Source organism: Diadema setosum, chromosome 16, assembly GCF_964275005.1.
Source record: "Diadema setosum chromosome 16, eeDiaSeto1, whole genome shotgun sequence".
Classification (NCBI taxonomy): Eukaryota; Metazoa; Echinodermata; class Echinoidea; order Diadematoida; family Diadematidae; genus Diadema; species Diadema setosum.
The window spans coordinates 30,781,212-30,807,159 of NC_092700.1; the positions used below are offsets into that span (position 1 = coordinate 30,781,212).

The 25,948-nt window shown below is 39.0% G+C and overlaps 1 protein-coding gene across 1 annotated transcript in view; it reads right to left on the reverse strand.

The window, feature by feature from the left end:
* The window catches only part of LOC140240065 (protein DVR-1 homolog), a 64,232-nt gene extending 38,757 nt beyond the window's left edge, over positions 1 to 25,475 (reverse strand). The window contains exon 1 of the mRNA XM_072319873.1: positions 24,980 to 25,475. Coding sequence (XP_072175974.1) covers positions 24,980 to 25,475 — 496 coding nt within the window. The remainder of the gene's footprint in view (positions 1 to 24,979) is intronic.
* Positions 25,476 to 25,948: the final 473 nt, after the last annotated feature.

Below are 25,948 nucleotides of genomic sequence, written 5' to 3' on the forward strand. Positions count from 1 at the left end.
TCATTTTGAAAATGAATTTGTACTGATCTCTTGGGTAAGGAAATGGAACAATCTCCCAGCTGTTCCTAATTAGCCTGGATTTAAGTCGTGCATGGAGTTTCTATCATCTTGACTAATTACGTAATACATTTGACTAATGTTGTCCCCAAAATGAAGATTTTTGAATTACCAATGGCACTAAAATCCATTATTCAAATCCATTTCCGTATGATTTTGGTGGAGCATCCATATCTGATATGAAATATTTCTCTCGTTTGATTGCACAAATTGGTCTATAATAAGATCTTAATTAAAAATTCGGGAGGAAATTAATACTTTTTTTTTTTACATATAGATCTAGTATTCTATTTACTTTTTTTTATTTATATGTTTTATTTCGAAATCACATGAAATCACAATATTTACAAACAATCATCAATCAGCAAAAACGAGAAAAAGAATAGTACTCTATTTACTTCTGTGTCATAGGCTTCATAATTTGAAATCGATGCCAAATTAGGACAGAAATGTTGCAATGATTGTAGGATGGTTCTCAATGACTGATCATGGGATTTCAGTAAATGTAGCCCAAGCTATAGTTTTATGTATACTGCATAGTCGCAAGATGTGGACCAGAGAACAGACTATATAGCCAGCCTTGAAGAAAGGCTAGGTCCATTCCCAATTTCCCTTTCTGTGAACCTCCTACCCCTCTCGAGCAAAGTGGATACCACTGAGATATTTGCGAGTTTGATGACACTTTTACGCCCTGCTTTGAGACCTGCAATCGCCGACGGTACCCGGACAGTCCTCCAGATTCCCTTTGAACGTGACTTTCGGGGGATGGGAGTGACCCGTGACTAGTCTCGTCATCCAGACTAACCATGTTACTACTTGTCCAACAAATCGGCATGGTCATACAATCTCTTTCACAGAGCGTTTGATTGAAATTGTCGAATTAAATGGGAGAGTATAACATTGACTTATAGTCTTATACAAACGTAGAAATGCCACAAGGAAGCATCGTAAGGCATTTTATCGGGAGGAAGTGGCGACGAGTGTCTTTGTTAATGTAATACATGCATCGTCTGGACGCGTGATGAATAGATGAGTTAAAATTTGAAATGATAATAAATGAAAGAGCATTGACCTAAGGCGATGGGTAACTTTCTTTCATGAAAAAAAAAAATAGCAAAGGGGTTGGAGACACACTTGACTCCTTGTTATTCAATTGACAGATGTCATGCGTAAAATTGGGGGGGGGGGAGTTAACGACCATATTGAAACAAGGTCTTTAGCACAGACTAGGTTTGGCTCAATGGTGCTTAACCCCTTTCTATTGAAATTTATGTTTGTTTCCGCTAAATTGTGCTTCCGGTCACTGAATACTGATTATTTTCATGACAATCATTCCAATCGTTTATTTCCATTTACCAACGTCAATCTGGCATTGCAGACGGATGTCGCCATTCCTATCGCTATGGTTAAACAATGAAGTGGGGAATTCTAGTCACAAAGAACTGCTGCATTTATCACACAAAGTACATTGTACAATATTGACAAGGAAAACAAGGGGATCCATTGCCATCTTAAGTTTTCACAAACATACCAGGAGGGATCTATAAGATGTCTAGATTACCAATTTCATTCTTGACAGCGACAGGCGAAGATTTCGTCTTCCTTCATGCTTTCTTTCTTTCTTTCTTTCCTTTTTTCTCACCTCAGACGTGTCCAGTGTTGAATGAATGCTTCGTCAAGAAGCTCGGTTCGTCTTGTATCGAACAATATTAGTATCGGGTGATGTTCGTTATTCCGAAGGTTATTTCGTTAATCCGTAAATGAAATAAGGTTCGTTACTCCGAAGGTTCGTGAATAAGAAACACACTGTTCCTTATATGCTCGTTAATCCAAACATTTTGGAGTTTATTCCTAAGGTTCGTTATTCTGAAGGTTCTTGAATAAGAGACGCATTATTTTCCGTATATGTTCGTTAATCCGAAAATGAAGAAGGGTTCGTTAATCTGAACATTTTTTTTTTTTTTTTGGGGGGGGGCTATTCCCAAGGTTCGTTATTCTGAAGGTTTGTGAATAAGAAACACACTATTCCGTATATGCTCGTTAATCTGAACATTTTGTGGGGTTATTACGAAGGTTCGTTATTCGTTCGTGAAAAAGAAACACGCAATTCCGTATAATGTTCGTAAATAAGAAAATGAATAAGGGTTCAGTAATCCAAACATTTTGTGGGTTATTCTGAGGGCTCGTTATTCGGAAGGTTGGTAATTCCGAAAATGAAATAGAGTTCTATATTCCGAATATTCGTTGATCAGAAAATGAAATGAGGTTCGTTAAGCAGGGTTTTGCTAATCCAAAGATTTGAAGAAGGTGCATGCGTACTAACAAACCTTCGGAATAACGAACCTCATTTCATTTTCGGACTAACGAACCTTCGGACTAACAAATTATAAACTTATACAGCAAGTACCAAATCTTGCACCAAAGAGCACTAAGCATTGTAACAGGAAAGCGGGTTACAGTGATATTCTCATTGCCTCGGAACACTTGTCTGTTGAACGTGTAGGGGCCCCATTATCTCTCCTTTTTTTTTTCACTACCAAACTGTGAGCAAATTCAAGTCCTCTCATTTACTCACCCCAAACGCCCCACTCCGCCCCCTTTAGGGAGGAGGAACTAAATGAACTGCAGACCATAGTTATTATCCTTTACGGAAGCTTTAGTGGATTCTGGGGGGACATGGGCCTGTCTAACTTATGGGCCTTTTATTGTGCCTTGAGATCGCTCTTTCGACTAAACGTCAGGTAATCTTAAAAAAAGAATCAATTTTCACTCCTTCCTTGCATTGTAATGGATACAATCGCATTACTCACACGTATCTCTAAACTTTTATTTTATCTAGATCTCTCTTCCTCTCTTATTTCTTGTCTTCTCGTCCGCGAGGTCGCCGAAAATTGCTCTCGACATCTCGCGACGTGAGTGAGATGAAAGTCACGCTTTCTCGTCGGCCACCGCGGCAAAATAGCGAGATAAATCAGGGGGGCGGCGTTCGCCCTGATTGTGAATAAATCTGACTGATATTACAAAATCAACAAACAGAGATTGACCCGAGTTAGCCCCTCGGAGGGGCACAACCACCCCTTCCCCACCCCCGAAGTTTAGGAGGAAGGGGGAGAAAGTGACAGAGATCATAGAAGCTATGAAGAGAAAGAGAAGGATTCTAAGGCAATGCCATAAAGCCCGTTAACGATGGATGGGAGTGATCTGCCGGGCAATAACACGGGCAATATAAACCTATATCACACCCAAAGTCAAAAACATCGCGTGCCGCTATATCGGAAATTCCAAATCATTTTGAAAGTTTTCTTGTTTTGTTTTTTTCACACATACAATAGATTGTTTAAAATGCTTAGAAATGTAAACAGCAGATACGATCCCACGGGAAAAAAAAAAAAAAACCCAAAGCGACAGAGGTAAAGAGGCCTATAATGTTTTGTTTTGTTTGTTTGTTTTTTGCTGCATTGTTTTCTGGGGTTACTAAACCAGCAAGAATGTCTGTATTTTGAATCGCGCGGTAGACCTAGTTGTCGTCATTACTTGTGTTACGACCAACTTCTTTGTCGTGGTTACTGTTTCTTTGTAATGGATTGTAACGAAATATTTCAAAGCCATATCACATCCCACTATTATTTTCGTGGAATTTTAAACCTGCGGAGATTGGGTAGAGCTCTCACAGAACTTGATCGGAAATAAGAAATAATTCTAACAATCTTCAGATTGAATGTATCTTTTTTTCAGCAACAGGTGGATGAAAACAATTCTATACAGACGCCCTACAGGAGGAGGAGGAAGAAGATGAGAGGGAGCTTTCGTTGTGCTAAAAAATATGCCCCAATGTGTGTTTAGAAAAAAAAAAAGATGAAATAGTTTGATTTTCACATTACTGATTCACTTACCGTCCTACCGTTTTATTGACAAAAATACTGCTTTTGGCACCTGCTGGCTAGTTTATTAAAATCACTGGCTGCAAAGTGTAGCATTTAGACCAAAATAACATTGACCCCACAACTTCTACCTACACAACCCGGAAAAAAGTGTCTGGGGAAAACTCGTAAAAAGAGAATCAATAGAAAATCGCTCATGATTCTACTGCTGTAGAGTTCATTGACCTTGGACCGAAAAGTGCAAAGATCAGAGCGCTCCACATAATCATTGCTGCCATGTTCCGCCGAGCACAGCGGGAGAAAATTGGTTCGTCGTGGATATTATTTTGTATAAGTCTTATTTTGCTGCTGTTTTGCTCTAATCGGTTCTAGATGATTTCAGCAGACGTTTCATTCATGAGGTACAAAGCTGTAAACCTCGTGTTCTTGTGTTCATTGCATCCCTCTCTAAATACATCACTGGCTATGGATCTATCCTTATCTAACTTTTTTTTAAATGTACAAACAGCTGTATATGTGTATATACATATACACACACATATCTGTCTATATATTTATGTATTTATCTATAAATCCGAGGATGTCTATCAATATCTGTTTTACGTCATAATACCACCTTTACGTAAAGTAACAGACAAACAAACAAACAAACGAGCCAATGGAGAGCCTTGCAATAAACTTAGCACTGACATTATTACGCGATGTATACATCACATAGCCTCATTCATTCATATTCACAGCCTCACGCTTATGTATATTCCGCCATTGCCAACGACCATGCACCAATCCTGAGTTGTGCCTTGAAAAAAAAAAAAAAGTAGTGGCAGACACGTAGAGATAAAACAGAATCATTCTAAATTTTGCCCTTGTTTACTTCGAAGAGAACTGAATACGGATAAAACTTAAACTTTTTTCCTCAGTTCCCTCATTAATGGGTACAGTAATTATAACAAGGAATTGGTCTTCGCACCCGGATCTTCGCCGTACGAGGCGAAAGTGACAGTGAAGCGTACAAACAGGTTCGATGCAAGATATGAACGAAAAGCAAAGCGCGTGGTGATTTTTAAGGGCAGGGCGTTTTCCATTTCCTGTAATTTGCTTTTAGCCCAGAAATGTTTAATTGGCGCATTAACGGCTCGCATGAGTCACGAATTATGATTAAAGTCTCATCAACTGGGTTCGTTTCCACTGGCGCCAACAGTCTGACGAATCGCCTTTCTGTAGCGGTCTACATGGTCTGTGATAGGTGAAAAGTCAGGCTGATGTGTCCGTGGCTATAGTAGAATCATGTCCCGTTGCAAACTTTACCGCAAGCAAAGGGGGGCACGCCTCCCATTCAAACTACTACTGTATGAGGAATATTTTTAGGGGTTTATGTTGTTGGGCGTTTCGTGCTAAAGTACTAGTATAATAGGAGAAAAACTAACACAACGACGAATGGAATGATTATTTCCTCCTTTTTGAAATAGACCTATTGATGTATTAATGTAACATAAGTTCACTGCACGGTAACACCAGGCAATGAACTTATTGTACATACTAAAGTTCAGTTAAAGGAAAGAACAAAAAATAAAGAAAGAGAGATTCGCGCGTGCACGACTCAAATGCTCAATGCATAATGAAACAATTTTCAATATCAACTTTCTTCTCCTACATACCCTATATCGACAGTATGGGGTTTAAAGGGATGGTACAGTATTGGTGGAGATAAGAATTGGGCTTTTAACTTTTTGCGAGATACCAAGAAAACACTTATGATATAGTACAGAGCATACCATTTTAAGAGGAATTCAAAGTTTATTTGATGAAAATCGGGTATGGAATGACTAAGTAAAACTAGGAAGTAAAACAAAGCGATCGTAATAAAGTGTGGGTCCCACACTTTATTAGAATCACTCTTTTTGGGATATCTCAGCCATTTCAAAACCAATTTTCATCAAATAAACGTTCAATTCCGCATAGAATTACATGCTCTTTCATGTTTTATAAAAGGTTTCTCAATATTTCATCAAAAAATGTTAGAAACCTGAAATTAGGTCTCAACCAAAACTGTACGATCCCTTTAATACTGAGTGTGTTTTGACAATTATTAATGGTAACGCCAATTATAGAAGAAAGCACATCATAATTACATAGCCCATAATGATGATTATTAACGTTGGTATGATGTTCCTTTCATAATGTGGCACAGAGGAAATTAATGGGAAAACAAAAGAAATAAAGAAACAAATACAGCTACATCGATAGACTGATAGATGAATTGATCAATCAGCAAGACAAAAGAAAAATAAAGGAAGAAAGGAAGAAGGAGCGAAAGAACGAACGAAAGAAAAAAAGAGGAAAAGAAGCTATTTTAAACAAACGAGGATGCCATGACTGTTAAGAGTTACCAGCCGTTACAACGTAGTACTCTCAAAGAGTACAGACTTCTTTTCGGACATCCATATAGCTAGACCATATACACAGTCACGTGACTTTAACCTCCTCACTGCTATGACAACGAACGTGGTCGTTATGAATCATTCATTGTCAGGGTTGGACTGAGTTTTAGAAGAGACCTACGAGAAAAGAAGAAAAAATGGCATACAGTGTTCAGCCACTTATACGTGTGATCGTACTTGAAAAATTAATACCACTATAAAAGACCACTTCCTCACCTCGGCGAAAGAACTAATCCCGATTTGGCTTGTATGTACTTTGGCAGCCTCGCATGGGAAGAAAAAAATCAGTATTAATACCGAAGAGAGAATTCTGCGTGATCTTTCAAGGCGGAAGGTTTGAAATATAGACTGTCTTGAATTTGTTTGAAGCGATTGTGAATTGTATGATAAATAATTAGTATAAGACTTCCTACATCAATACGGGGCACAGGGACCACACCTTCAGAATTCACACAATTTAAAATAACATGCAAAGCAACTGTCGTTCACTATGTTTAAACAAACTGACGAGTTTTCAACAACAATAAAAAAAAAAAAAACATCTGAACACGTGTTAAAGACCAACGGTAAAATAAGCTACTTACACATTGTTACATGTGTATTGCATGGTGATAAGGCCATAAGTTCTAATCAAATACGTCGACCATTTCGTTGAAGTGTTAAGTGATTTTGTTGCGGTTCTAAACAGTGTATCTTTCCATGTTTGCTTCGGTTTTTTTCTATATTACCTTTTGTGCCTTACTTTCAACATTCAGCGATGATTTCTTTTGAAGATAAGATAATTTGATAAGGCGGTTAACATTTTTTTGTCAATGAATTTTTCTCTTTTCTTTGTTCAATACATTAATCTAAATGGTCTAAGATACTACTTTGGGATACCTGCTTTCATACAGTAGCAGCATAAAACCTTTAAACCAATTACAATTTTTAAGTGAGATATAAAGCGTTCACACGAGTTCTAGAAAAACTAGAGACGTGCTTTAAAAAAAAATCACATGCTCATTTCTGTTAACCTGTAAATATACTCACATCACTTTTTATTCAGTGTTTTAGAATCTCTCTATATGCACTGGAAGTTTATGTATTCGGTATAACACAATTATATAAAATTATATTTCTATTTTCCTCAAGGCTGTTAGGAATTCACTTGATTACTAAACTGCGGACAGTTATACCTGCAGTTGAACTCACATAATTATTCATGACATATTCAAGATTGAATATCATTCAAAAAGCAAAAGAGATGTAAAAGAATCATCTGAAAATATGGACAGATGACCTAGAGTAAATCGCAGCACGTACAGTGTTGTCGGAAGGAAATATTATTTTGATCACTTATCATTTCTTTGTCGAGAAACCATCAGAAGCAGCAAAATTTGTCCTGACTTTAACCGTGAGAGTGAAAAATAGATTTTAGTTTCCGAGTTACCTCGTCTCTCTTTTTTTCTCTTTGACTGGTGCGTGTTTGGTTTACGATTCTGGCGTATGACTGACGTGTGTTGACAAGGTATCCCGCACAGCGCCAGAAAAATGGTAACACTCTGACAGGGCGGATTTATTTGTGAGGTCTATATTTATATTCGTGTGACACTATTGATTGACGTCTTGAATAACGACTACTCCCCGTCGTTAAAATGAAATGAAAGAAGGAGTGGGGAAAAAAAACAGATTTGTCCTCAATTTTGACATTTGGCGAACAGGAGCGGGGAAAGTTTGACAGAATTATTAGAAAACCATAAACAAATAATGAAGAGCAACGAATACCCGGGGATAAAGAAAGAGCTGACCTTAACTTCCGGAAGGTCATTGCGGGGGTCGGCGAATGCCAAGTTGCTTTTCTTCGGAATGGCATCTGAAAAGTGTATGGAATGCCATTGGTGCAATTACTCTCTTTCCTATGATGGCACATCCGACTCGAATCGCTTCTGATGTGGCTCGTCATAGTCGCGTTGAATGATTGCGCAAATCAGTTTGAAGGCACAGCTGCGCAGCTGCGACGCATTCCGAGTAGCAGCTTTACGGGCAGGAAAGATGGAAGCAACCTTGTAGTCCTTTACTGTTGGATAACTATGAGCATCGTTTATGTTTTTGTTTGCTTTATGATTCTACAGTCACCAACCTACTTACTCATAACATTAACTTAGCTGTATCACTCCTGGTTCTAGTGAAGAAAGTTTTTAAAATTTCTAATTTGGGGGCTTTGCCGAGTTGATATCCTATCACCCTATCATGGATGCTGCCTGCCAAGGGTCACACAGAAACACACACCCACCACCCCCTCCCCCCCCCCACACACACACACACATGCGGCCCCATCACCGGCCCCACGATATTTCACCAACCGGAAGTCTTGCGCCTGCATGATAATTCTTGTTAATTAAAAGGCGGGCTCACAATTTCTTCACTGGCTGACCACGAAAGACATACTTCGGTCAGCAGGCAACAGATACATCCGACTTTGAATGGCGCGCCAATAATCGACAAGTTTAAGGATGCTGTAAGCGGTAGTCTACCGAAAGGGAATTTCATAACTCGCAGTGAAAGCTCAGGTGAATAAAAGTGATAAGTGAAAAACGCCAGACTATCTAACGGATGCTGAAGGAGACATCTCAATGTCAATGAGAATGTCTACACATTTTCGATGCCATCAAAATAATATTTCAATGTCGCTGTTCTTGTCAAGAAAATGTGACTTGACTGATGAAGCTATAAACTTTTTTTTTTCTCACTCTGGGGTATTCATTATCTATATCGAACGGATAATATTGATCGAAGCACGTAATACATCAAAACATTTCTGCCAAAGCACTTTGAAAAATAGGCAATTAACTGCTGTGACTTAGAACATCAGAACATTACATAAAAATCAGGATAACACGTGTCTAAATAGGCATCTGTCCATATAAACTTACTTTGTGCGATTATGATAGTCACACTACTAACGTATTTTCGTACATAAAATCTTACTATCGCACTTGAAAATAAATGGTAATTATCTAATCTCCAGTATATCCCTAACAAAGTGTGGATTTGACTATTTCCTCTTGAGTTAGACTAGAAAAATAAACACTCTGAGTCAATAATATGTTTGGGAAAAATATGACAAAACTACCGCAGAAGATAATCATAATCGTCTAACCTGTGGCGTACCATAGAAAATGCAAACTCTACTCTCATCACGCTTCCTCATAATGTTAAGCACATATATTAAAGGGACTGTACAGTACTGGTTGAGGTGGGGATTCATGTTTTGAACATTCCTGAGTGAGATAATGAATAACCTCTTATGAAATATGAAAGAGCATGTAATTTTAAGAAGGATTCAGCGTTTATTTGATGAAAATTGGATTTCAAATGGCTGAGATATCGAAAAAAGTGCTAATAATAAAAGGCCACATGCCACAACTTTATTAGGATCTTTTTGTTTCACCTTGTTTTTGGATATCTCAGCCATTTCAAAACCGATTTTCATCGACTAAACTTTTGATACCCCTTAGAACTGCATGCTCTTTGACATCTCATAGAGTGGTTTCTGAATATCTTGCAAAACGTTAAAAGCTAAATCCTCACCACGACCAGAACTGTACACACCCTTTAAATGACGTGGATTTCAGTTTCTCAGGGGAATATCTTTTTTACTTCAATGTTTTGCTATAATCAAATTAATGACTTCTTGTTCTCATAAATCCTCTAACGGAAGTCAAGAAAACATACCGCGAATTCAAATTCGAGGAAATTTAAATTTCGGTCTTATCCCCGCCGACGACGGATTCTTTGACGTCGCGGATTATGTCACAGAGCTGCTCACTATAAAGATGACGTCATGTCAAGAAACGACGATTCGTTCATTGCCATTGGCGGCCTCCTTGCAAATGATGTCAATGACATTTTTTAGGCCTGCTTTGCTTCGTTTTTCTGTTTGTTTCTTTGTTTGCTTAAACGATGGATGCATTATGGACCTGTCGAATTGTTTAAACAGACATGACTCATATCACTGTTTTGCTGAGTTTGCTTATAGAATTTTACTGATCTTAAGTTTCCACTGTACCGGCTATAATCAATATAGATAAATGAAGAGTTTTATCGAAAAAGTCCATTCTTGTTAAGCTGAGATGTTTGCGATTAAGTGTTAACAAACGAAAAGATAATAAGAAAATACGGGATATCTTTAATCATGTAACTTCAAGAATATTCCTTGTTATAAGGTGACAAGTGAGGTATCACTGGAAATGGTTTATTTCGATCTATCTGATGATGGACTTACTTTAAAATGTTTAAAATGGCATTTAGCTCATGTTGCGATGAAACTCTTATATTTCAGGGTTTCGGGCATTTCTTCACGCTTGTCGACGATGACTTTGAATGAATTCTGTCGTTTTCGTGGCGGCTCGCGAAGCGCGCAGGTAGTGGGTACGGGGGATCTTCCCCCCCTCACGCGCGAAGCGCGGAAGACTTTGCTATGTTCAATACAACACAGATAAATCGCCGCTAAAATGCAACTAAATGAGACATTATCTATATTGTTATATCTATGGGAATGAACTCCATGATACATTCCCTTTAAGGGTTATCAACTGCAAAAACTGGCATCCAAGCACACACTAACTTACTCACGCAAGCGATATCGCGGATCTGGTTGTGTTTTGACGCGAGCCCTGTGCGGACATCAACCGTCATCACTGGCTGGATGTGACAGACATACACAGGGCGCCCTGCGGAACGGATTAGTGACCGACAGAATCACGAAACTGCCCCAAATATCGTGGAAAAATCCCAGAAAACCACTGCTTTCTACGTTCATCGATTAGCCTATATACCAGTCTCTAGACATTGACTATAAATCATCATTGTCTTCATTATATTTATGTCCTATTTAGGATGTGTTTCATGAGTCGATTTCAAAACCAATTTTCATCAAATAAACGTTGAATTCCTTGTGGAATTACACGCTCTTTCATATTTCAAAGAGGTTTCTCATTATCTCACCAAAAACGTTAGAAACCTGAAATAAGGGCTCAACCAAAACTATACGATCCCGTTAATCTACCAGTAAAATGCATTTACAACTACAAAAATCTTAACTGCTGATTGGCAGTCGTTATGGTATATACACGTAGCTAAAAAGTGACCACTGAAAAAGCCCTTTACTACTCTATACCACTGCACCCCATGTTGGTCAGTGCATGTTGAAACGAAGAACGAGCGTGAAAGTGTGATGGTCATCTTGGTTTGAAGGTTTGTTTGTTTGTTTGGTTGGTTTTTTTTTTTCAGCAGGGGGGGGGGGGGGTTGATCATTTAGAGTTAGTGTCAATGAGCTTTGAGGTGTTTTCTGGCCAATTTGAGTCAGAAATACTTGTATACACGTGTCACACATAAACCCCAAATTTTCAACCATTTCTTTACAATCACTTCGCTAGAAATGGATGCGTCATGTTTGATCATGCGGTTGGAAAGGGAGGGACTTTAAACGAGCATGTGCTTTGTCTGTGCTTTTGTGTGTGCTTTTTTATTTTATCTCTTGCTACTGGGGTCCCAAATTTTTGGCAAACTGCATCAGACTATTAAAGTTTGTGTGTCCTCTTGTGACCCTGAATATTCGATTTCTTTCATAAGCTGATCATTGTAGAGGTAATCAATTCAGGCCTTCCCTCAGAATGATAACACTGGAAACTTCTTCTTTGTGATGGAGGTGGAACAATTCTAAAACAGTGAATTTATTCGGACCTCGAAAAAATTCAGCCATTAATTTCTGTAAAAAGGGGATCGTATTCTCTGTAGTGGCGTGGAGTTAGTTCTTAATTTCTTTCTTATTTTCTTTTAGTCAGAGATGTATGACCGTAAGATTTCATACAAGATGTTAATTCGAAGACACAATTCTTCGACCACGCAAATTTTCATGACGTTTGCAAAAGAGATAATTATAATAAGACCTTTAATGCACGTGAATCGGATATCGCTCTGGATTTTCTGGGTTGTTCGTTTGTTGTTGTTGTTGTTGTTTCTCTCCAGAAATGCGAAAATTGAGCTCACGGCCTCGTATAATCATTGTTCAGCGACAAAATGCGTCGGGCAAAAAAACGGAGATGGATAGATCACTATCAATGACTTCACGATTGGTGAAAGGATAGCACGACGACCGGCCTTCTGCCCCTCAGGCTAAAGACTCCGCGTTATGGCATAGTTAGGATGCCGTGGAAAAAAAATGACAAAGACCGATTGCTTCATACGTCATTCTCGATAGAAATGTCTGAAGTTATTTTCCGATGAATGCATTACAATGCGCCACAAGGTTTGTTTATTCTTTTTTTTCACCTTTTCTCTCTCTCTCTTGCTTTTCTCTCTTTTTATCTATATATAACTATCTCGTTCCTCTGAGTTGAAGCGATTTTTTTGAAGAGAAATGGGCGAGCTTTTCAATTTGGTGCGTGAAAAGGGGTGAAGACCTCATTTTATGATCACTTGGTTTTCTTAAATGGGGTGTCATTACTGTCATTACAGTCATTGTCCGATGCGTTTAGGGAGATCTAATCTATAATACTCGCAAACTTAGTGCCCCTCTTTGTAATCATGCCCTCAAATATCAACAGGCTCCCGTTCCAGATTCCGAGTCTCCCCCTCCGTCTTGGATCACATTGCGGTGGCTTAAATTCTGACATTTTCGAACTCTGATGCTGGCAGAGCCTACAGTGGTGATGTTCAAATGAAGGGTTTGTTTGCAAAAACCGATAAGTCCATTTTTGAAGATTTTGAAGTACGATCTCTGTCATAAAGTACAAAATAATACCTTTTATTTGGTCACTACATATAAAGGTATATTTTTTAAGTTATGGTGAAAAGAAGCAACAGTTTTCTTATCATTCTCTTTATTTTTCTTGACCTTTAATCTCAAATATCTCCATTTGGCAAATATGGACTTATCGGTTTTTGCAAACAAACTCTTCAAATATATTTCTTTAAAGTAGGCCCTAAATATAGCACTTCAGCAAACAATATAGAAATATAGGTCTATATACTGCCACTATATATAATAAAGAGATCTATGAGCAGATATCAGTCACGTATAAATAATCGTTCACTGAATGGTTTACTCTAACACAACTGTAATTCAGAAAGCATCATATAAACATCAAAGGATTGTTATGGGGAAAAATATTTAGCATGGCAAATATGCGGCTACTGACAGATTTTCACATTATTTTGTTAAGCATTTGGTGTTTTAAAGCTACATTTCCCAAGCTTCATAGTAATCAAATGGACACTGGTAGCATGCATTGGACCACTTAACTACGATTTTTTTTTTTCAAACTAGAAATAATGTACAACAGTGCCTATGGTTACAGGAATTGGCGTACAAACATTTGTGGTATTGCCGTCACCAAAAGTTGAGCACCAAATATCTTCCATTGATATGCTTTATTTCAATTTTCTCTGGGTGCTTTTTCTCTGGGAGACTTCTGTGAGTCGCTCTGACACGAACAAAAACTGAAGATCGAGCTCGCACGAAACGTTCACATCATGGTCACAGACTGCAACTGCTAAACTGATGCGTTTGTTTTACCACCTTTCGTTCGGTGTCTCAAGGAACTGAAGCCGATCGATAATACACTCTTATAACGCAGAGAGAGCGCTTTGCATTCAGTCATTCTAGTTTAACCCAGTCAGTTCTATGGGCAGCCTGGTTGCATACAACACCAAAGGCTTTTTTTTTTTTTCATGTGGCGGTATCGAGTGGATTGTTCGCTAGAGTGGTATGTTATGTTCCACACGTTGTTTGGGTGTTGCCAGAACCTGCTTTCCGATCTACGCTGAATACTGCCTTGTATACCACATGACGGTGGATTGCTATACGGCTACGCATCCACACTTCAACCACCATATAAAAAGAGAGAAAAGAAGGGATGGAGGGGGAAAAAATTCTGTTTAGAAGCCTCTTTAGGGATGAGCTGGTGCGACACAAGTGAAGCTATACATCACCTATTTGTAGTCCCTTTTGCCTCTACAATAATAGTGTATTCAACTCGGATGATAGTTCGTTCGACCCCACCACCCGCCTGCACACCCAATACCCTCCAATCACCACCACCTCAATACCAACAACTTTTCGTGCACGGACTTACGTAACAATGCTTCTATACCGCGTGCATTTCGGCGTCGCGCGCTTCAATAGCGCCGATGCTTTCAAATTCAACTTACGTGTGATACGTAGGTGACAGAGTCAAGTACTGTATTATACGCAAGGTAAACCGAAGGGCGCCATTCCAGCGAAACAGGAATAAGTATGCCATCACTCCTGGAATAATCAATCAATCGTAGTGAAGTTTTGAAGCTTTACAAAGACCAATCTAAGGAAAGTCTACGATGAACATCTCACATAAAACTTTTTATCGCTTGCTTTTACACCGATCATGCCAATTACAAAGCTTCAGATTTATTATTAGCAGGTACATGCACTGGCTCCTTGTCATACCAAAAAAGGAAGACAATATATTATTTTCATACAAAACATTGTAGCGAGCATATCTTAAGTGCTTTATACAATTAGTATACAATCCACACATATCTTAACATGCATTTAAACTTTCAAGTTGATGTGCTCTTTGTCAGCTGTAAAGGTCCTTTAACATCCTGTTAATCTAATATCACACCGAGTTTGCCGGATAATAACTTATATTTGGAGTGAATTCAGTCCTTAATTTCTACTTACTTCTAGTGATGTAGCATTAGTTGTGAAAAGAAAGGCATATGATAGCATCCTGAATATCTGAAGTCTGAGGCGATGGAATAGATAACGTTGTTATACTTCTTTCTGCATGTGGCACGAAATAAAACATCAAAGAACAAAGAACATCACCACATCTAATTTGCATATTGATTATGATTGTAACCATGTCCATATATATGCAGTCTACTCCCGTCGTAACGAACACGGTTATGACGAAATTCTCGTTATACAATCAAAATTTCTGTCCCAAAAATATAATCTGTATGTGCTTATACACTATACTTTTCGGTTATAACGAAATTTCGATATAACGAAAGAAAACCGCCGGTCCCGAGTACTTCGTTATAACGAAAGTACCCTGTATTAGGTGAAAACACACGAAACTGAATAGAATCCCTATGTGTACAACAATAACCATCGCAATCCTATCCTGTGTCAACTGGTTAAAAGGCGTTTGATATCAAGAATTACTCAAATGTAATGTAGACATTTTGGGCATTATCTTCACTGAGACGGTCTAACATCTCCGATTTTCAAATTCCAAATTGTCTAACTATCTAAATCACCAAGTCATTTTGTAATTGTATTTTGATAGAGGATTTAATCTCATGTTATCGCTTTCAGATTCAAAGATGAAGAATTGTAGTCAGTAGCGATTCCCAGTCTCCGAAACAAGTTAAAACATATTTATGTCCTTGTTTCAAACACGATTTACTCGAGATTTTGAAATCAATGGAATCTATGAAGTCGTTATGGTATTGCTTTTTTCACCTCCCAACCCTCCCCCCCCCCCCCGAGAGTGAGAGAGGGAGAGAGAGAGAGAGAGGGGGGGGGGGGGGGGACTGAAGGAGAGATACAATTGTAACGCTTATCAAGTGACATTTACTGTCAGGGATAGCTCCTTTTCAGTTTTCTTTCATATTGCCAGGACACCCCTTTCGAATTCACAAGAGACCATGAACATGATGAAAATTACAAACCGGCTAAATCTCTTCAACACAAATCATTTCCATGATAAACGCCCTCCCCTTGTGTCCCTGTTTCTTTCTCTTCTTTTTCCCCCTCCCTGTGCCCCTCTTAACCCCCCCCCCCCCTTCACCTTCTCCATCGTCAAAAGTGGTCTCTGTCCGTACTATTGATATGAAATGGAGATTTGATCCCCATCGTATAGTCTGAAATAAGAGGCAAGAACAGGAGAAATGGACGCGAACTCCGCTTACAATGCGCGCCTATCAGCGGCTGGCATCTTTGCATCTGAGGTCATCAGTCATCGATACGTTTAAAATAGGAGAAACGCCGGTCGCCATGGCAACGTTAATAGTTGATTGATGACATCACTCCACCGAAGTAACACTCGGCTGTACAATAGGCCGCTTTGTGGCCAAGCGAACATGCATCGGATTTCAATGATTTTGAGGGCTCGTCTGCATGGGCGCCCGCCCCTATTACAGAAACATTGGCCCCTGTGTTGTACCGTGCTGTGTGGTGCGTATTGTGGTGAACATCAGAAAACAGAGTTTTTAAAGTATTCAAAAGTTCAAGGGATCGGTAATCATTGCTTCTTAATCGCTACGATTAGGTGCTAGGCTAATACTTCCTTTATTATTCTCAACCAAAGTATTTACACTCACTAAGAAGGGATTTAATATCCTGCACACAGTGCACTCAGTATACTATTCACCCAATGACTGTCTAAAATTGTGATATTTTTCATTACTCGGTAAAAAGTTAGAAGGTGTAACACATTAAATTCAGCAAGGCCATCTCCATCCCCTTCCCACGCTCAAACCAATCTATTCTATACTCCATCTACGAAATGTATTTTGCTTTTTGAACAATATGCTACAAATATCAGTTAAAGGGACTGTACAGTACTGGTTGAGGTGGGGATTCATGTTTTGAACATTCCTAAGTGAGATAATGAAAAGCCGCTTATGAAATATGAAAGAGCATGTAATTTTAAGAAGGATTCAACGTTTATTTGATGAAAATTGGTTTTCAAATGGCTGAGATATCCAAAAAAGTGCTAATAATAAAAGGCGACATGCCACAACTTTATTAGGATCTCTTTGTTTCACATTGTTTTTGGATATCTCAGCCATTTCAAAACCGATTTTCATCGAATAAACTTTTGATACCCCTTAGAACTGCATGCTCTTTGACATCTCATAGAGTGGTTTCTGAATATCTCGCAAAACGTTAAAAGCTAAATCCTCACCTCGACCAGAACTGTACACACCCTTTAAATCAAAAAAGTGAAAATGTGGAAATCATCTGAATCCGTGTGTATAAAACCGATCCCGATTATCTACTGTTTTACCACTTCTCTTAAAAATTAGCCCGTTGTCATCTATTTCTTGTTGTTTTTGTTTGTGTGTTTGTTTGTCTATTTGTTTTGCTTTGTTTTGCTTTTTACTTCTGACTACATTTTGTCTAAAATGAAAACATCTTGTCTTCACATAAGCCGATGAGCCCAGGGATGTTTGGCAAAATGGGATTCCACTTACCATCTACCTCATTCGGAAGAGATATTTTCGAAAAACATTACATCGCCTACATCTGCTGTGCAAACATGCTACTGGAATTTTTGTCTTTTATCTTCTCTTTACGGGACATTTAACTGAACCCTATAGGTGGCATCAACATAGTTAATCAATATTATAAATAATCTTTCAATTTGCTTCAACAAAATAATGAAGTAAAATCCAACACACAGCATGATAGAGAGTTTATCAAAGTCGGAATTACGACTTGGAAATTTTGGAATTTTACACACGCCTATAGATGCTTTCACAAAACAGAGTTATTAGCTGGCAACCACGTCACGTGATATGCAAATGAGATGAGGTGATGACGTCATGGTCCCACAAGTTTTCTCCAATTGGCTTACACACGGGTCCCTATGAACATTACTCATAATTGACACGTTTTCGAATAGAAAAGTTTGTTGTTATCCCCCTCACGAAACTATTGTGATGTTGCAATAGCTTAGCAATTACGACTTTAAGGGTGAAGATGTCGTAGTTTACCTGAATGATAATTGGTCAAAGCATAATTTTGCAGGATATGTATACAATATTGCTCACGAGCAAATGAAAGACTCTGAGTTGGTGCCGTTTTCGTCTCAACTAGCCCCCAGATAAGATTAAAACCAATGTCGATTGTGTGGGCAGGAGAACAAAAATCACAACTATCTCTTATTTAACGTCCACTTTTGTCACTACTATCATTTCATCTGTCTTATTCTATTTTATTTACCACCCTCGACTTGAACATAAGAAGGAGCGGAACTGCAATTCAATCAAGTCAAAGACGCTCCGCAATCTCGACGTTATTTTGATACTTGTGTTTTTACACAGGTCTTTATAATTTTTCATCATTCTATTGTCCACCATGTAGCTGGATTTGTCACTCCATATCCTTTCATTACCTTTAAAAAACAGCAACCACAACAATAGCGTCTGTATAATTATCGTTGTTACAGTGGATGTTCTCGAAAAACAATATCGTGGAAAAAGTTGACGACAGACCATCAGCCGGACCATTACACATGTGCATGAAATGCCTCACAAGTTTTGACGAGTTTTGATATATTTTGACGAAATGAAGACATGCATAAGGCATGTCCCTGCGTTACACAGTGATAACACATTGTTTGGCAAGAACTCAAATTTTCTCGCGAAAAAAGGTAAACAACATGGCGATTATGGCCCCCGCTATCACGACGATGCCACTCCGTCATGTTTCGCAAAGCACTTGTAAAATTGATTTTGATTAATTGCAAAAACAACATTCGCACCAGCAAAGCCAACAACAGGGGCTCAACAACAACAACAACAACAACAACAACAAAGGGAATGGATATTTTATATTATTTAGCAAGATGCATAAATACCCCGGCTGATGTGTGTGGGTTTGTGAGAGGGAGCATTGAATGTTACGCATGTTCTTGTTAACTGTCTTATAACATGATCAAGTTGTTTTACTTGGTGACCAGGGAGTTGAAGGAAAGATCGACGTATTGCTTTTTGATGCGTTGGCATGAAGTAGGAGTATGGTGGGGGATAATAGGGTGTGATGAGGGGAGGGGAGAGTGACAAAGTTTGGTCCTTCTGTAACGAGCGGGTTTTCTTTTGGACTTTTGGGCTTGTTGATTTTGTATAATTTATCAGTCGGAGGGTGTTGTGTTTGATTTTGTTTCTTTAACTTTCTAAATTGGTATAAAACGATGTACATCGTCTTGACACAGAAATGCATTTTCAGTATGTTTTTAAGTGCATCAGTGAATTCAAATAGATGAAGCGTTTTTTTTTTCCACAAACGAAAAAGTTATCCATGCTTGTTTTTAATTGATATTGCAAGCTTAGCCCACAGAGCAGTGTAGCATGCTAATGCTATTGTCCTACAGTTTGAGTTCCGATTGCTTTATTTAGAATACTGGTAGAAAAAATAACAACATCGAACGAAAATCGAGTTATCCATGTCGATTATCATTAAAAGTAAAGAGCAGCTTGATCTAAATTTGCAGTCTGTTATTTTCATTGACCATTATTATTATTTTTTTTTATTGAAAGGCTTACAAACAATGATTGCTCCCCTTCATGGAAGATAATTTAAAAACTCGTCGAAAACAAGCACATAAAACTAAACCAGCTAGAAATGGTGCACTCGCTGTTTACCTGTATAACCAGTCTTCCAGTAAATGAAATTACTGTACCACTACGTTACGCAGAGCACTCCGTTTGTGAATCCGAAGGCCGTGCATTTTTGTGCAACACGCACTACAGGCAGTGAGTGTGTATGTGTGTGTATGTGTATTTCGGTTGTACTACTTTTTGAGAGGGCACGCAACTAAGTTGGAGTGGGGAAAAAAAGATAACAAGCATACATTGAAATATCATATCCATGCGAATTTTTCCCTCGGCTTTGACCTGCACGTGTCTGGGGACAATTCGGGCTTGCGACAAACCGTCGACCCGTTCGTAAACAAGTCGTCAGTGAGTTCAGAGACAGCTGGTAAAACGAATAAATACAGACGGACTGGATAACGCTTTGTTTCGGAGTACACATACACTCGTGGAAAAGTATATTCCAAGACATTGCTGCACTTCTAAACGGACTGGTATCTATACCATGGAACTACAACGGTTAGCTCCCTGTTTATACTGTTTAATGACCACATGATTTAGGTAGGCCTATATGAAATATAACGTATGATGCAAACACACATTTTACACTCCATTAAACGTAATTATGCTGGAAGTAATTATCGATTTAATTACGTTAGATTCCTCTTTCTGTAGATGTACAGCAATAACGGTGGTCAGGTGGTGGAGACATAATATGCGTTGAGGCTCCATGGTATGTGGTAGTATCAGTATAATACAGAGTTTGACCATAATATAGGCCTATAGTATAGGTCTGTAATACAGGGTTGTAGTAAGAGCGAGAGCAGCATACGAGTACATGTAGTTGTAGTTGTAGCAGTTGTCATGGCTGTACACCTAGAACTGAAGAGCCTAGTTGTAGTAGACCTAGTAGTAGTAGCAGCAGCAGCAGTAGAATAATGAGAAGCCGTAATCATGGTAAGCGTCTTTAAAGAATGAAAATAGTAAAGTTGAAGGAGGTGGGGCACTTCTGGGGGTGCCATGGGGGAAAAAGAAAATGAAGGAGGTTGCAGTACACCCATATCTTATAGTGTCAAACTCAACTAGGTGAAGCGTTGTTTGTAGACAGTTCAACCGTTGGAATCCTCATTTGATATTCAGGAACGACCACATTCGACACTGTCTTTTAGGCCTATCAGTACAGTGAGTGTACGCCACCATTACAGATTATGATTGATGATGACCGATTCCTAAATCATTGATATGAATACAAAAATTATCATTTATAAGGGTTTTTGGCGATAATGTCGTATTCATATTTGTCCGCATCGTGGATATTTAGTCTACGTCATCAGCTCTGATCTCCGCTAGTGCTCGATTTCTGGTTCTAAAAGATTTCTCAACAATGCCTCCTACATCCATCATAAAAGTATTATCTGCAAGGTTTACGTCCGTCAGTGCCCTGTTTAGGCTACATCAGGGGAAATCCGTTGGGACGTTGTCATAACTGTGGTCGCAGTGGGAGCAGTACATGAAGCTTGTATACTCACGGCATTATCATATACCTCTGAAAATGGGAAGTAAAATATTGGGTACTGCACAATCAAAATGAAATGCAGACTCTAATGACAAGGGCAATAATGAAATCAACAAGTATACAACTCTCCCTAGCATGACATTGTCTCTGAAATTAATATCTAATACCACGGCCTTATTTTGTAACCTTTCACCTATAGCCATTCACAGAGTTTGTAATTGTTTGTTTGTTTGTTTGTTTGTTTGTTTGTTTGTTTTTTAGTACATAGCGTTGTGAGAAGGAGTAAAATGCCATGTCTCAATTCTGAATGATACGTCTTGGGTATTGCATTAGTATTGGCCAGAGTGATATAGTCAGGTGGTAGTAGTACAAGTTATCGCGTGCCGTCGTAGTAGTAGTAGAAGCAACACCTGCCAAGTTCCGTTTATATCACATCTATTAGGCCTATAGTTTTCCTTTCCACTTTATCATTCATTCGTCTTAACTTGTATCGCAGTATATCTCAATCGGCAAGATAAGTATAATCACGTGTAAATTGTATTGGTTATCACCAGATGCTTTGTCATTTACAATCATAGACACACTTTATACCGCGCACTGATTACCACTTTGCATTCGGGAAGCTGGGGGTCCTACTGCAAGAAGCTTTGGGGGATTTCAGGGTCTCGTTTGGAATGGATCGATCCTATATAAAAGGGAATCTTGATTCAAAACTGAGACTGATATTAAATGAAATCGGTCATGGACATTTTAAGCGCTGTTACGAAAGAAAATAGTTTGAAAAGCAAAACTCTATGATCTGAAGTTTTAGGAAGGGGCTGAAAAGATATCATTCTTTCATTGAAATATCTATCCTGCCCATTTTGATAGGCCTACCTACTATACCGCTGAGCCGGTATTCCCAGCTAGTTGCGTATATCATGCCACAGGGCCTGTATTCTTTAGATTTGTCTGACATTTAACGAATGGAACCCTCTAACGCTTTCCAAGTTTCTCTCTGTCTACTATAAGGGTGAATGACGCGTACAGAAATATGCCCGATGTTTTTGGTGTTTTTTTTTTTTAGAGGAGTTGATCTGCAACCATGTATCGTTCCACAGATCTATGAAACTTAGAAATTCTTTGAAGACAGTTAAAAGAAAACAAAACTCAAGAGAACTGTGGATTGGGTGAAAGCAGCAACATTAGTAGAACACATTAATGAAAGTTTGAGGAAAATCGGACAATCGATGCAAAAGTTATGACTTTTTAAAGTTTTTGTGTTGGAACCGCTAGATGAGGAGATTACTTGAGATTATGACGTATGTGGACAGCAATTACAAAAAAAAATAAAGAAATTAAACATGATTTCACTTTTCTGGCATAAAGAAAGAGCATTTGACTAACCGCTTTCAGAAAGCAGGGGGAATAATTACTACCCTTAGCATCATGTGTCAGTATGTACATCAAGTTGATGGAATGTGTAATTTTCATGAAAAATGACTTTTTTTTTGGGGGGGGGGGATTCACTTTGCATCAATTGTCCGATTTTCCTCAAAGTTTCACTGATGTGTTCTACTAATGTTGCTGCTTTCACTCAATCCACATTTCTCTTTGGGTTTTGGTTTACTTTGGTTTGAGTACGTCGGAGTCACATTGGCCAGCACAACCTTTGTGAGATGCCACGCGAGCGGCGTGTCGGACAGCAATACGAACATGCCGATAGTTATAACTCCTACACAATTAAATTTGCTCTAAGATTCTCCGATCTATTATGCCTTTGTTTTGTCACGTACCCAAGGTACATAAAGTAATTTTTCAAGTACAATCCCCCTTCTCCTTCCATCTCTCTCTCTCTCTTTCTCTCTCTTTCTCTCTCAACCTATTGGAAAACCATCGAAAAGTACTTGGAATATAGCCAACTGAACAAGAAAAAAAAATCAACAAATTGGCTAGCTTCTTCTGAGCAGGTTTGCTTTTAAAGGATGGTCTTGCAGAACGGACTTCAAAATGAGCTAAACTATTTTGAAGATGCCTCGAAATACTAAATTATAACGCTGCAATGTGAAGCTCCTTGTTAAAACCAAATATATTTTCATTGTACATTACTGCTATCATTTTCATCATAGCTCAACAAGCAAGTGAGTAGATACAGAAAAAAAAACCACACACACAGTTGACCCAAAAGTGCTAAAAGTTGGTATTGCAGTGTAAATATACAATGCTGAAAAGTTACATTCGATTCTTTTTTTTGTATCTTTCCTTATAACAATTATTATGTTATTATTTTGATTGTTAAGCTGCTGCAAAATGCAATAAATTCTAGATTGAGAAGAATTTTGCATTTAAGGGTGATGTAACCATAAGTTGTAAGAATGTTGCAGATAAAAATCCCATCAACAAACAACGGCAATGAGAGCAAAAATCCCCTTGAATTTCACTAAAGTTCTTCGAGATCTATAATGTGGATTTGCAACACACACTGCTCAATTTTGGTCATGATTTATCACTTCTAGTAACCAAACATGACATTATTTGTGTGTATATTTGTGTATGTATGTGTGTGTATTTTTGTGTGATTTCAAACTTTTCATTTCTTTCCTATCTTTGCTGTAAGTGCATGCTTGATTTCTTGGCTGGGCCAGGATAAGTCTTTTATGTTTACAAGTGAAAACCTGCGAAACCTCACCAGAGCGGAGTTATACTCTATATACCACCAGTCCATGGTTCGTAACGCTTCTCTATACGACCCACGGATCGTGTGGTATGACACGCTCTAATAGCAAACGGAGTTATCAAACAATGGAGAAAGTGGCGTTCTGTTATGTACAGCGTTTTCATCAACACATGGGACTGCATTGATTATCTCGTCTATGCTGCAATGCTCATTCTTCGTATTCTCCTTTAATCTCCAAAGCGTTGTGTGGCCTAATACGAAGATTAACTTAGTTTGTATGCTATAATGAAATGCAAGGTAGAGACAGGAACAAATTCATTTAGCAGGTATATTTGATAGGATTTGTTAAAATACATTCAGGGAATTTTAGTGAAATGTAGATTGATCCCACTGATAGATCATCATAACCGTGTGATCACTGAAACGCTAACATGCTCTATTATCTGGCCATAATGAGATATAACGTGATTTCAACCAGGTATCTAAAGAGGTATCCGCAATATTTTAAAGCAAGGCGTCCAATGGATCAATATCCACAAAACCTGATAATTTCTCCGAGTTGTTTTGTAATGATACTGGTCAACTACACTGATTAAGTAGTTGTTATGCATTGACATTGTTTTATCAACACTAGGCACTCCTTAGACGTTCTTCTTTTTGATCTGGGACCAGTTTAGCAAAATCCGAGTTAATCTCCCTGAACGTACGACGATTGGACGTAATATTGTCTATAGAATCGGCGTCATTTACATAATTGAATTCGATATGACTACGTTGTATATTAAAATACCTTTTGCAGCTCAATAATGGTCTGTGGAAATACTAATCACCACTCAAAACAAGAGAGATGTATTCACTACACATGCGTTTTCTAAGCTGACCCGTTTGTGTGGGTTAGAAAAGATGCAAATTCACTTTGGCATGTAACATAGGCCTACCTGAAAATAAAATAAATGAAGGAGGGATTTTAGAGGAAGTCTACCTCTTGCATTACGACACAATACATTGCATAAAACAAGACAACAGATGAACAAACAAGTTTTTTAAAGACAAATAATAGTTGTGAAAGAAATCATACCAGGTAAACTCATGATCGTATCTGCCTGAGTCACGGCCTGAACTTCGTTCCTCGTATAGTTGAAACCAGTTCCAGACATGACTCGCCCGAGTCTGCCCGCGTCGGGCGAGTTGTAAATGGCATTGGAGAAGCCGTCGCTGCCCCCGTCCATCCCGCCGTTCTCCGATTCCGCGTCGACGTTCAAGGAGCGGTACAGCTCCATCATGAACAGCGGGGCCGAGTGATTGTGGCCCCCGCGAAGCGCCGGCGGTCGCGGCCGGTGCTGGAGGCCCAATATGTTCAGGATCTCCTGTTGGAGTTCGTTGCGTTCCCACGTGCTCATGCGCGACGTCGACCGCTCGCCGGCATCGCGCCGCGATCGCGAAAGATCGAGGGTGTCGTCGTCGCTGGCGTAAAAAACGTCCCAGCCGAGCCCCGGCACGAAGAGGAGGCTGAGGAGGACGACGTACCTGGCCGTAGTGGATAGATCCATGTTAGTTCTCCTAAGGTATTCCATGACTGTGAGTAGATACAGACGGTTGCCGCGGGAGCCCTATCTGAGAGACGCTCCGTATCGAATGAATAGCTAGGTGTCAATCACCTATGAGCGTGTCACGCTGGTTTTTTTTTTCCCCCTGGCACAGAACTCACGCAGGTTTTGTTCTGTGCACTTATTATTAATCACAAGGGTTACCCTTCGCGACAGGGAGCCAACTCCACGAAAAGTTGTGGCAATTTCCCGATGAATGAATTCTTTTTCCGTGAACTTCGCCTTTTCTTGTTTCTCCTCCACTGTAAAGGCGCTAATAACTCTCGAATCCGTCCGTGCGACGGTGTTGACTTTAAAGCCCAATTTTCCTCCGGCTAAACCCTCCCTTACATCGCGGATAGTACACGCCACGCTAGACTGGGCACCAAAAAGAGATACCTTTTTCCTCCTCTCCACCTTGTCACTCCTTTATTTTCACCTCTCTGCTTGATTGCGTTGAC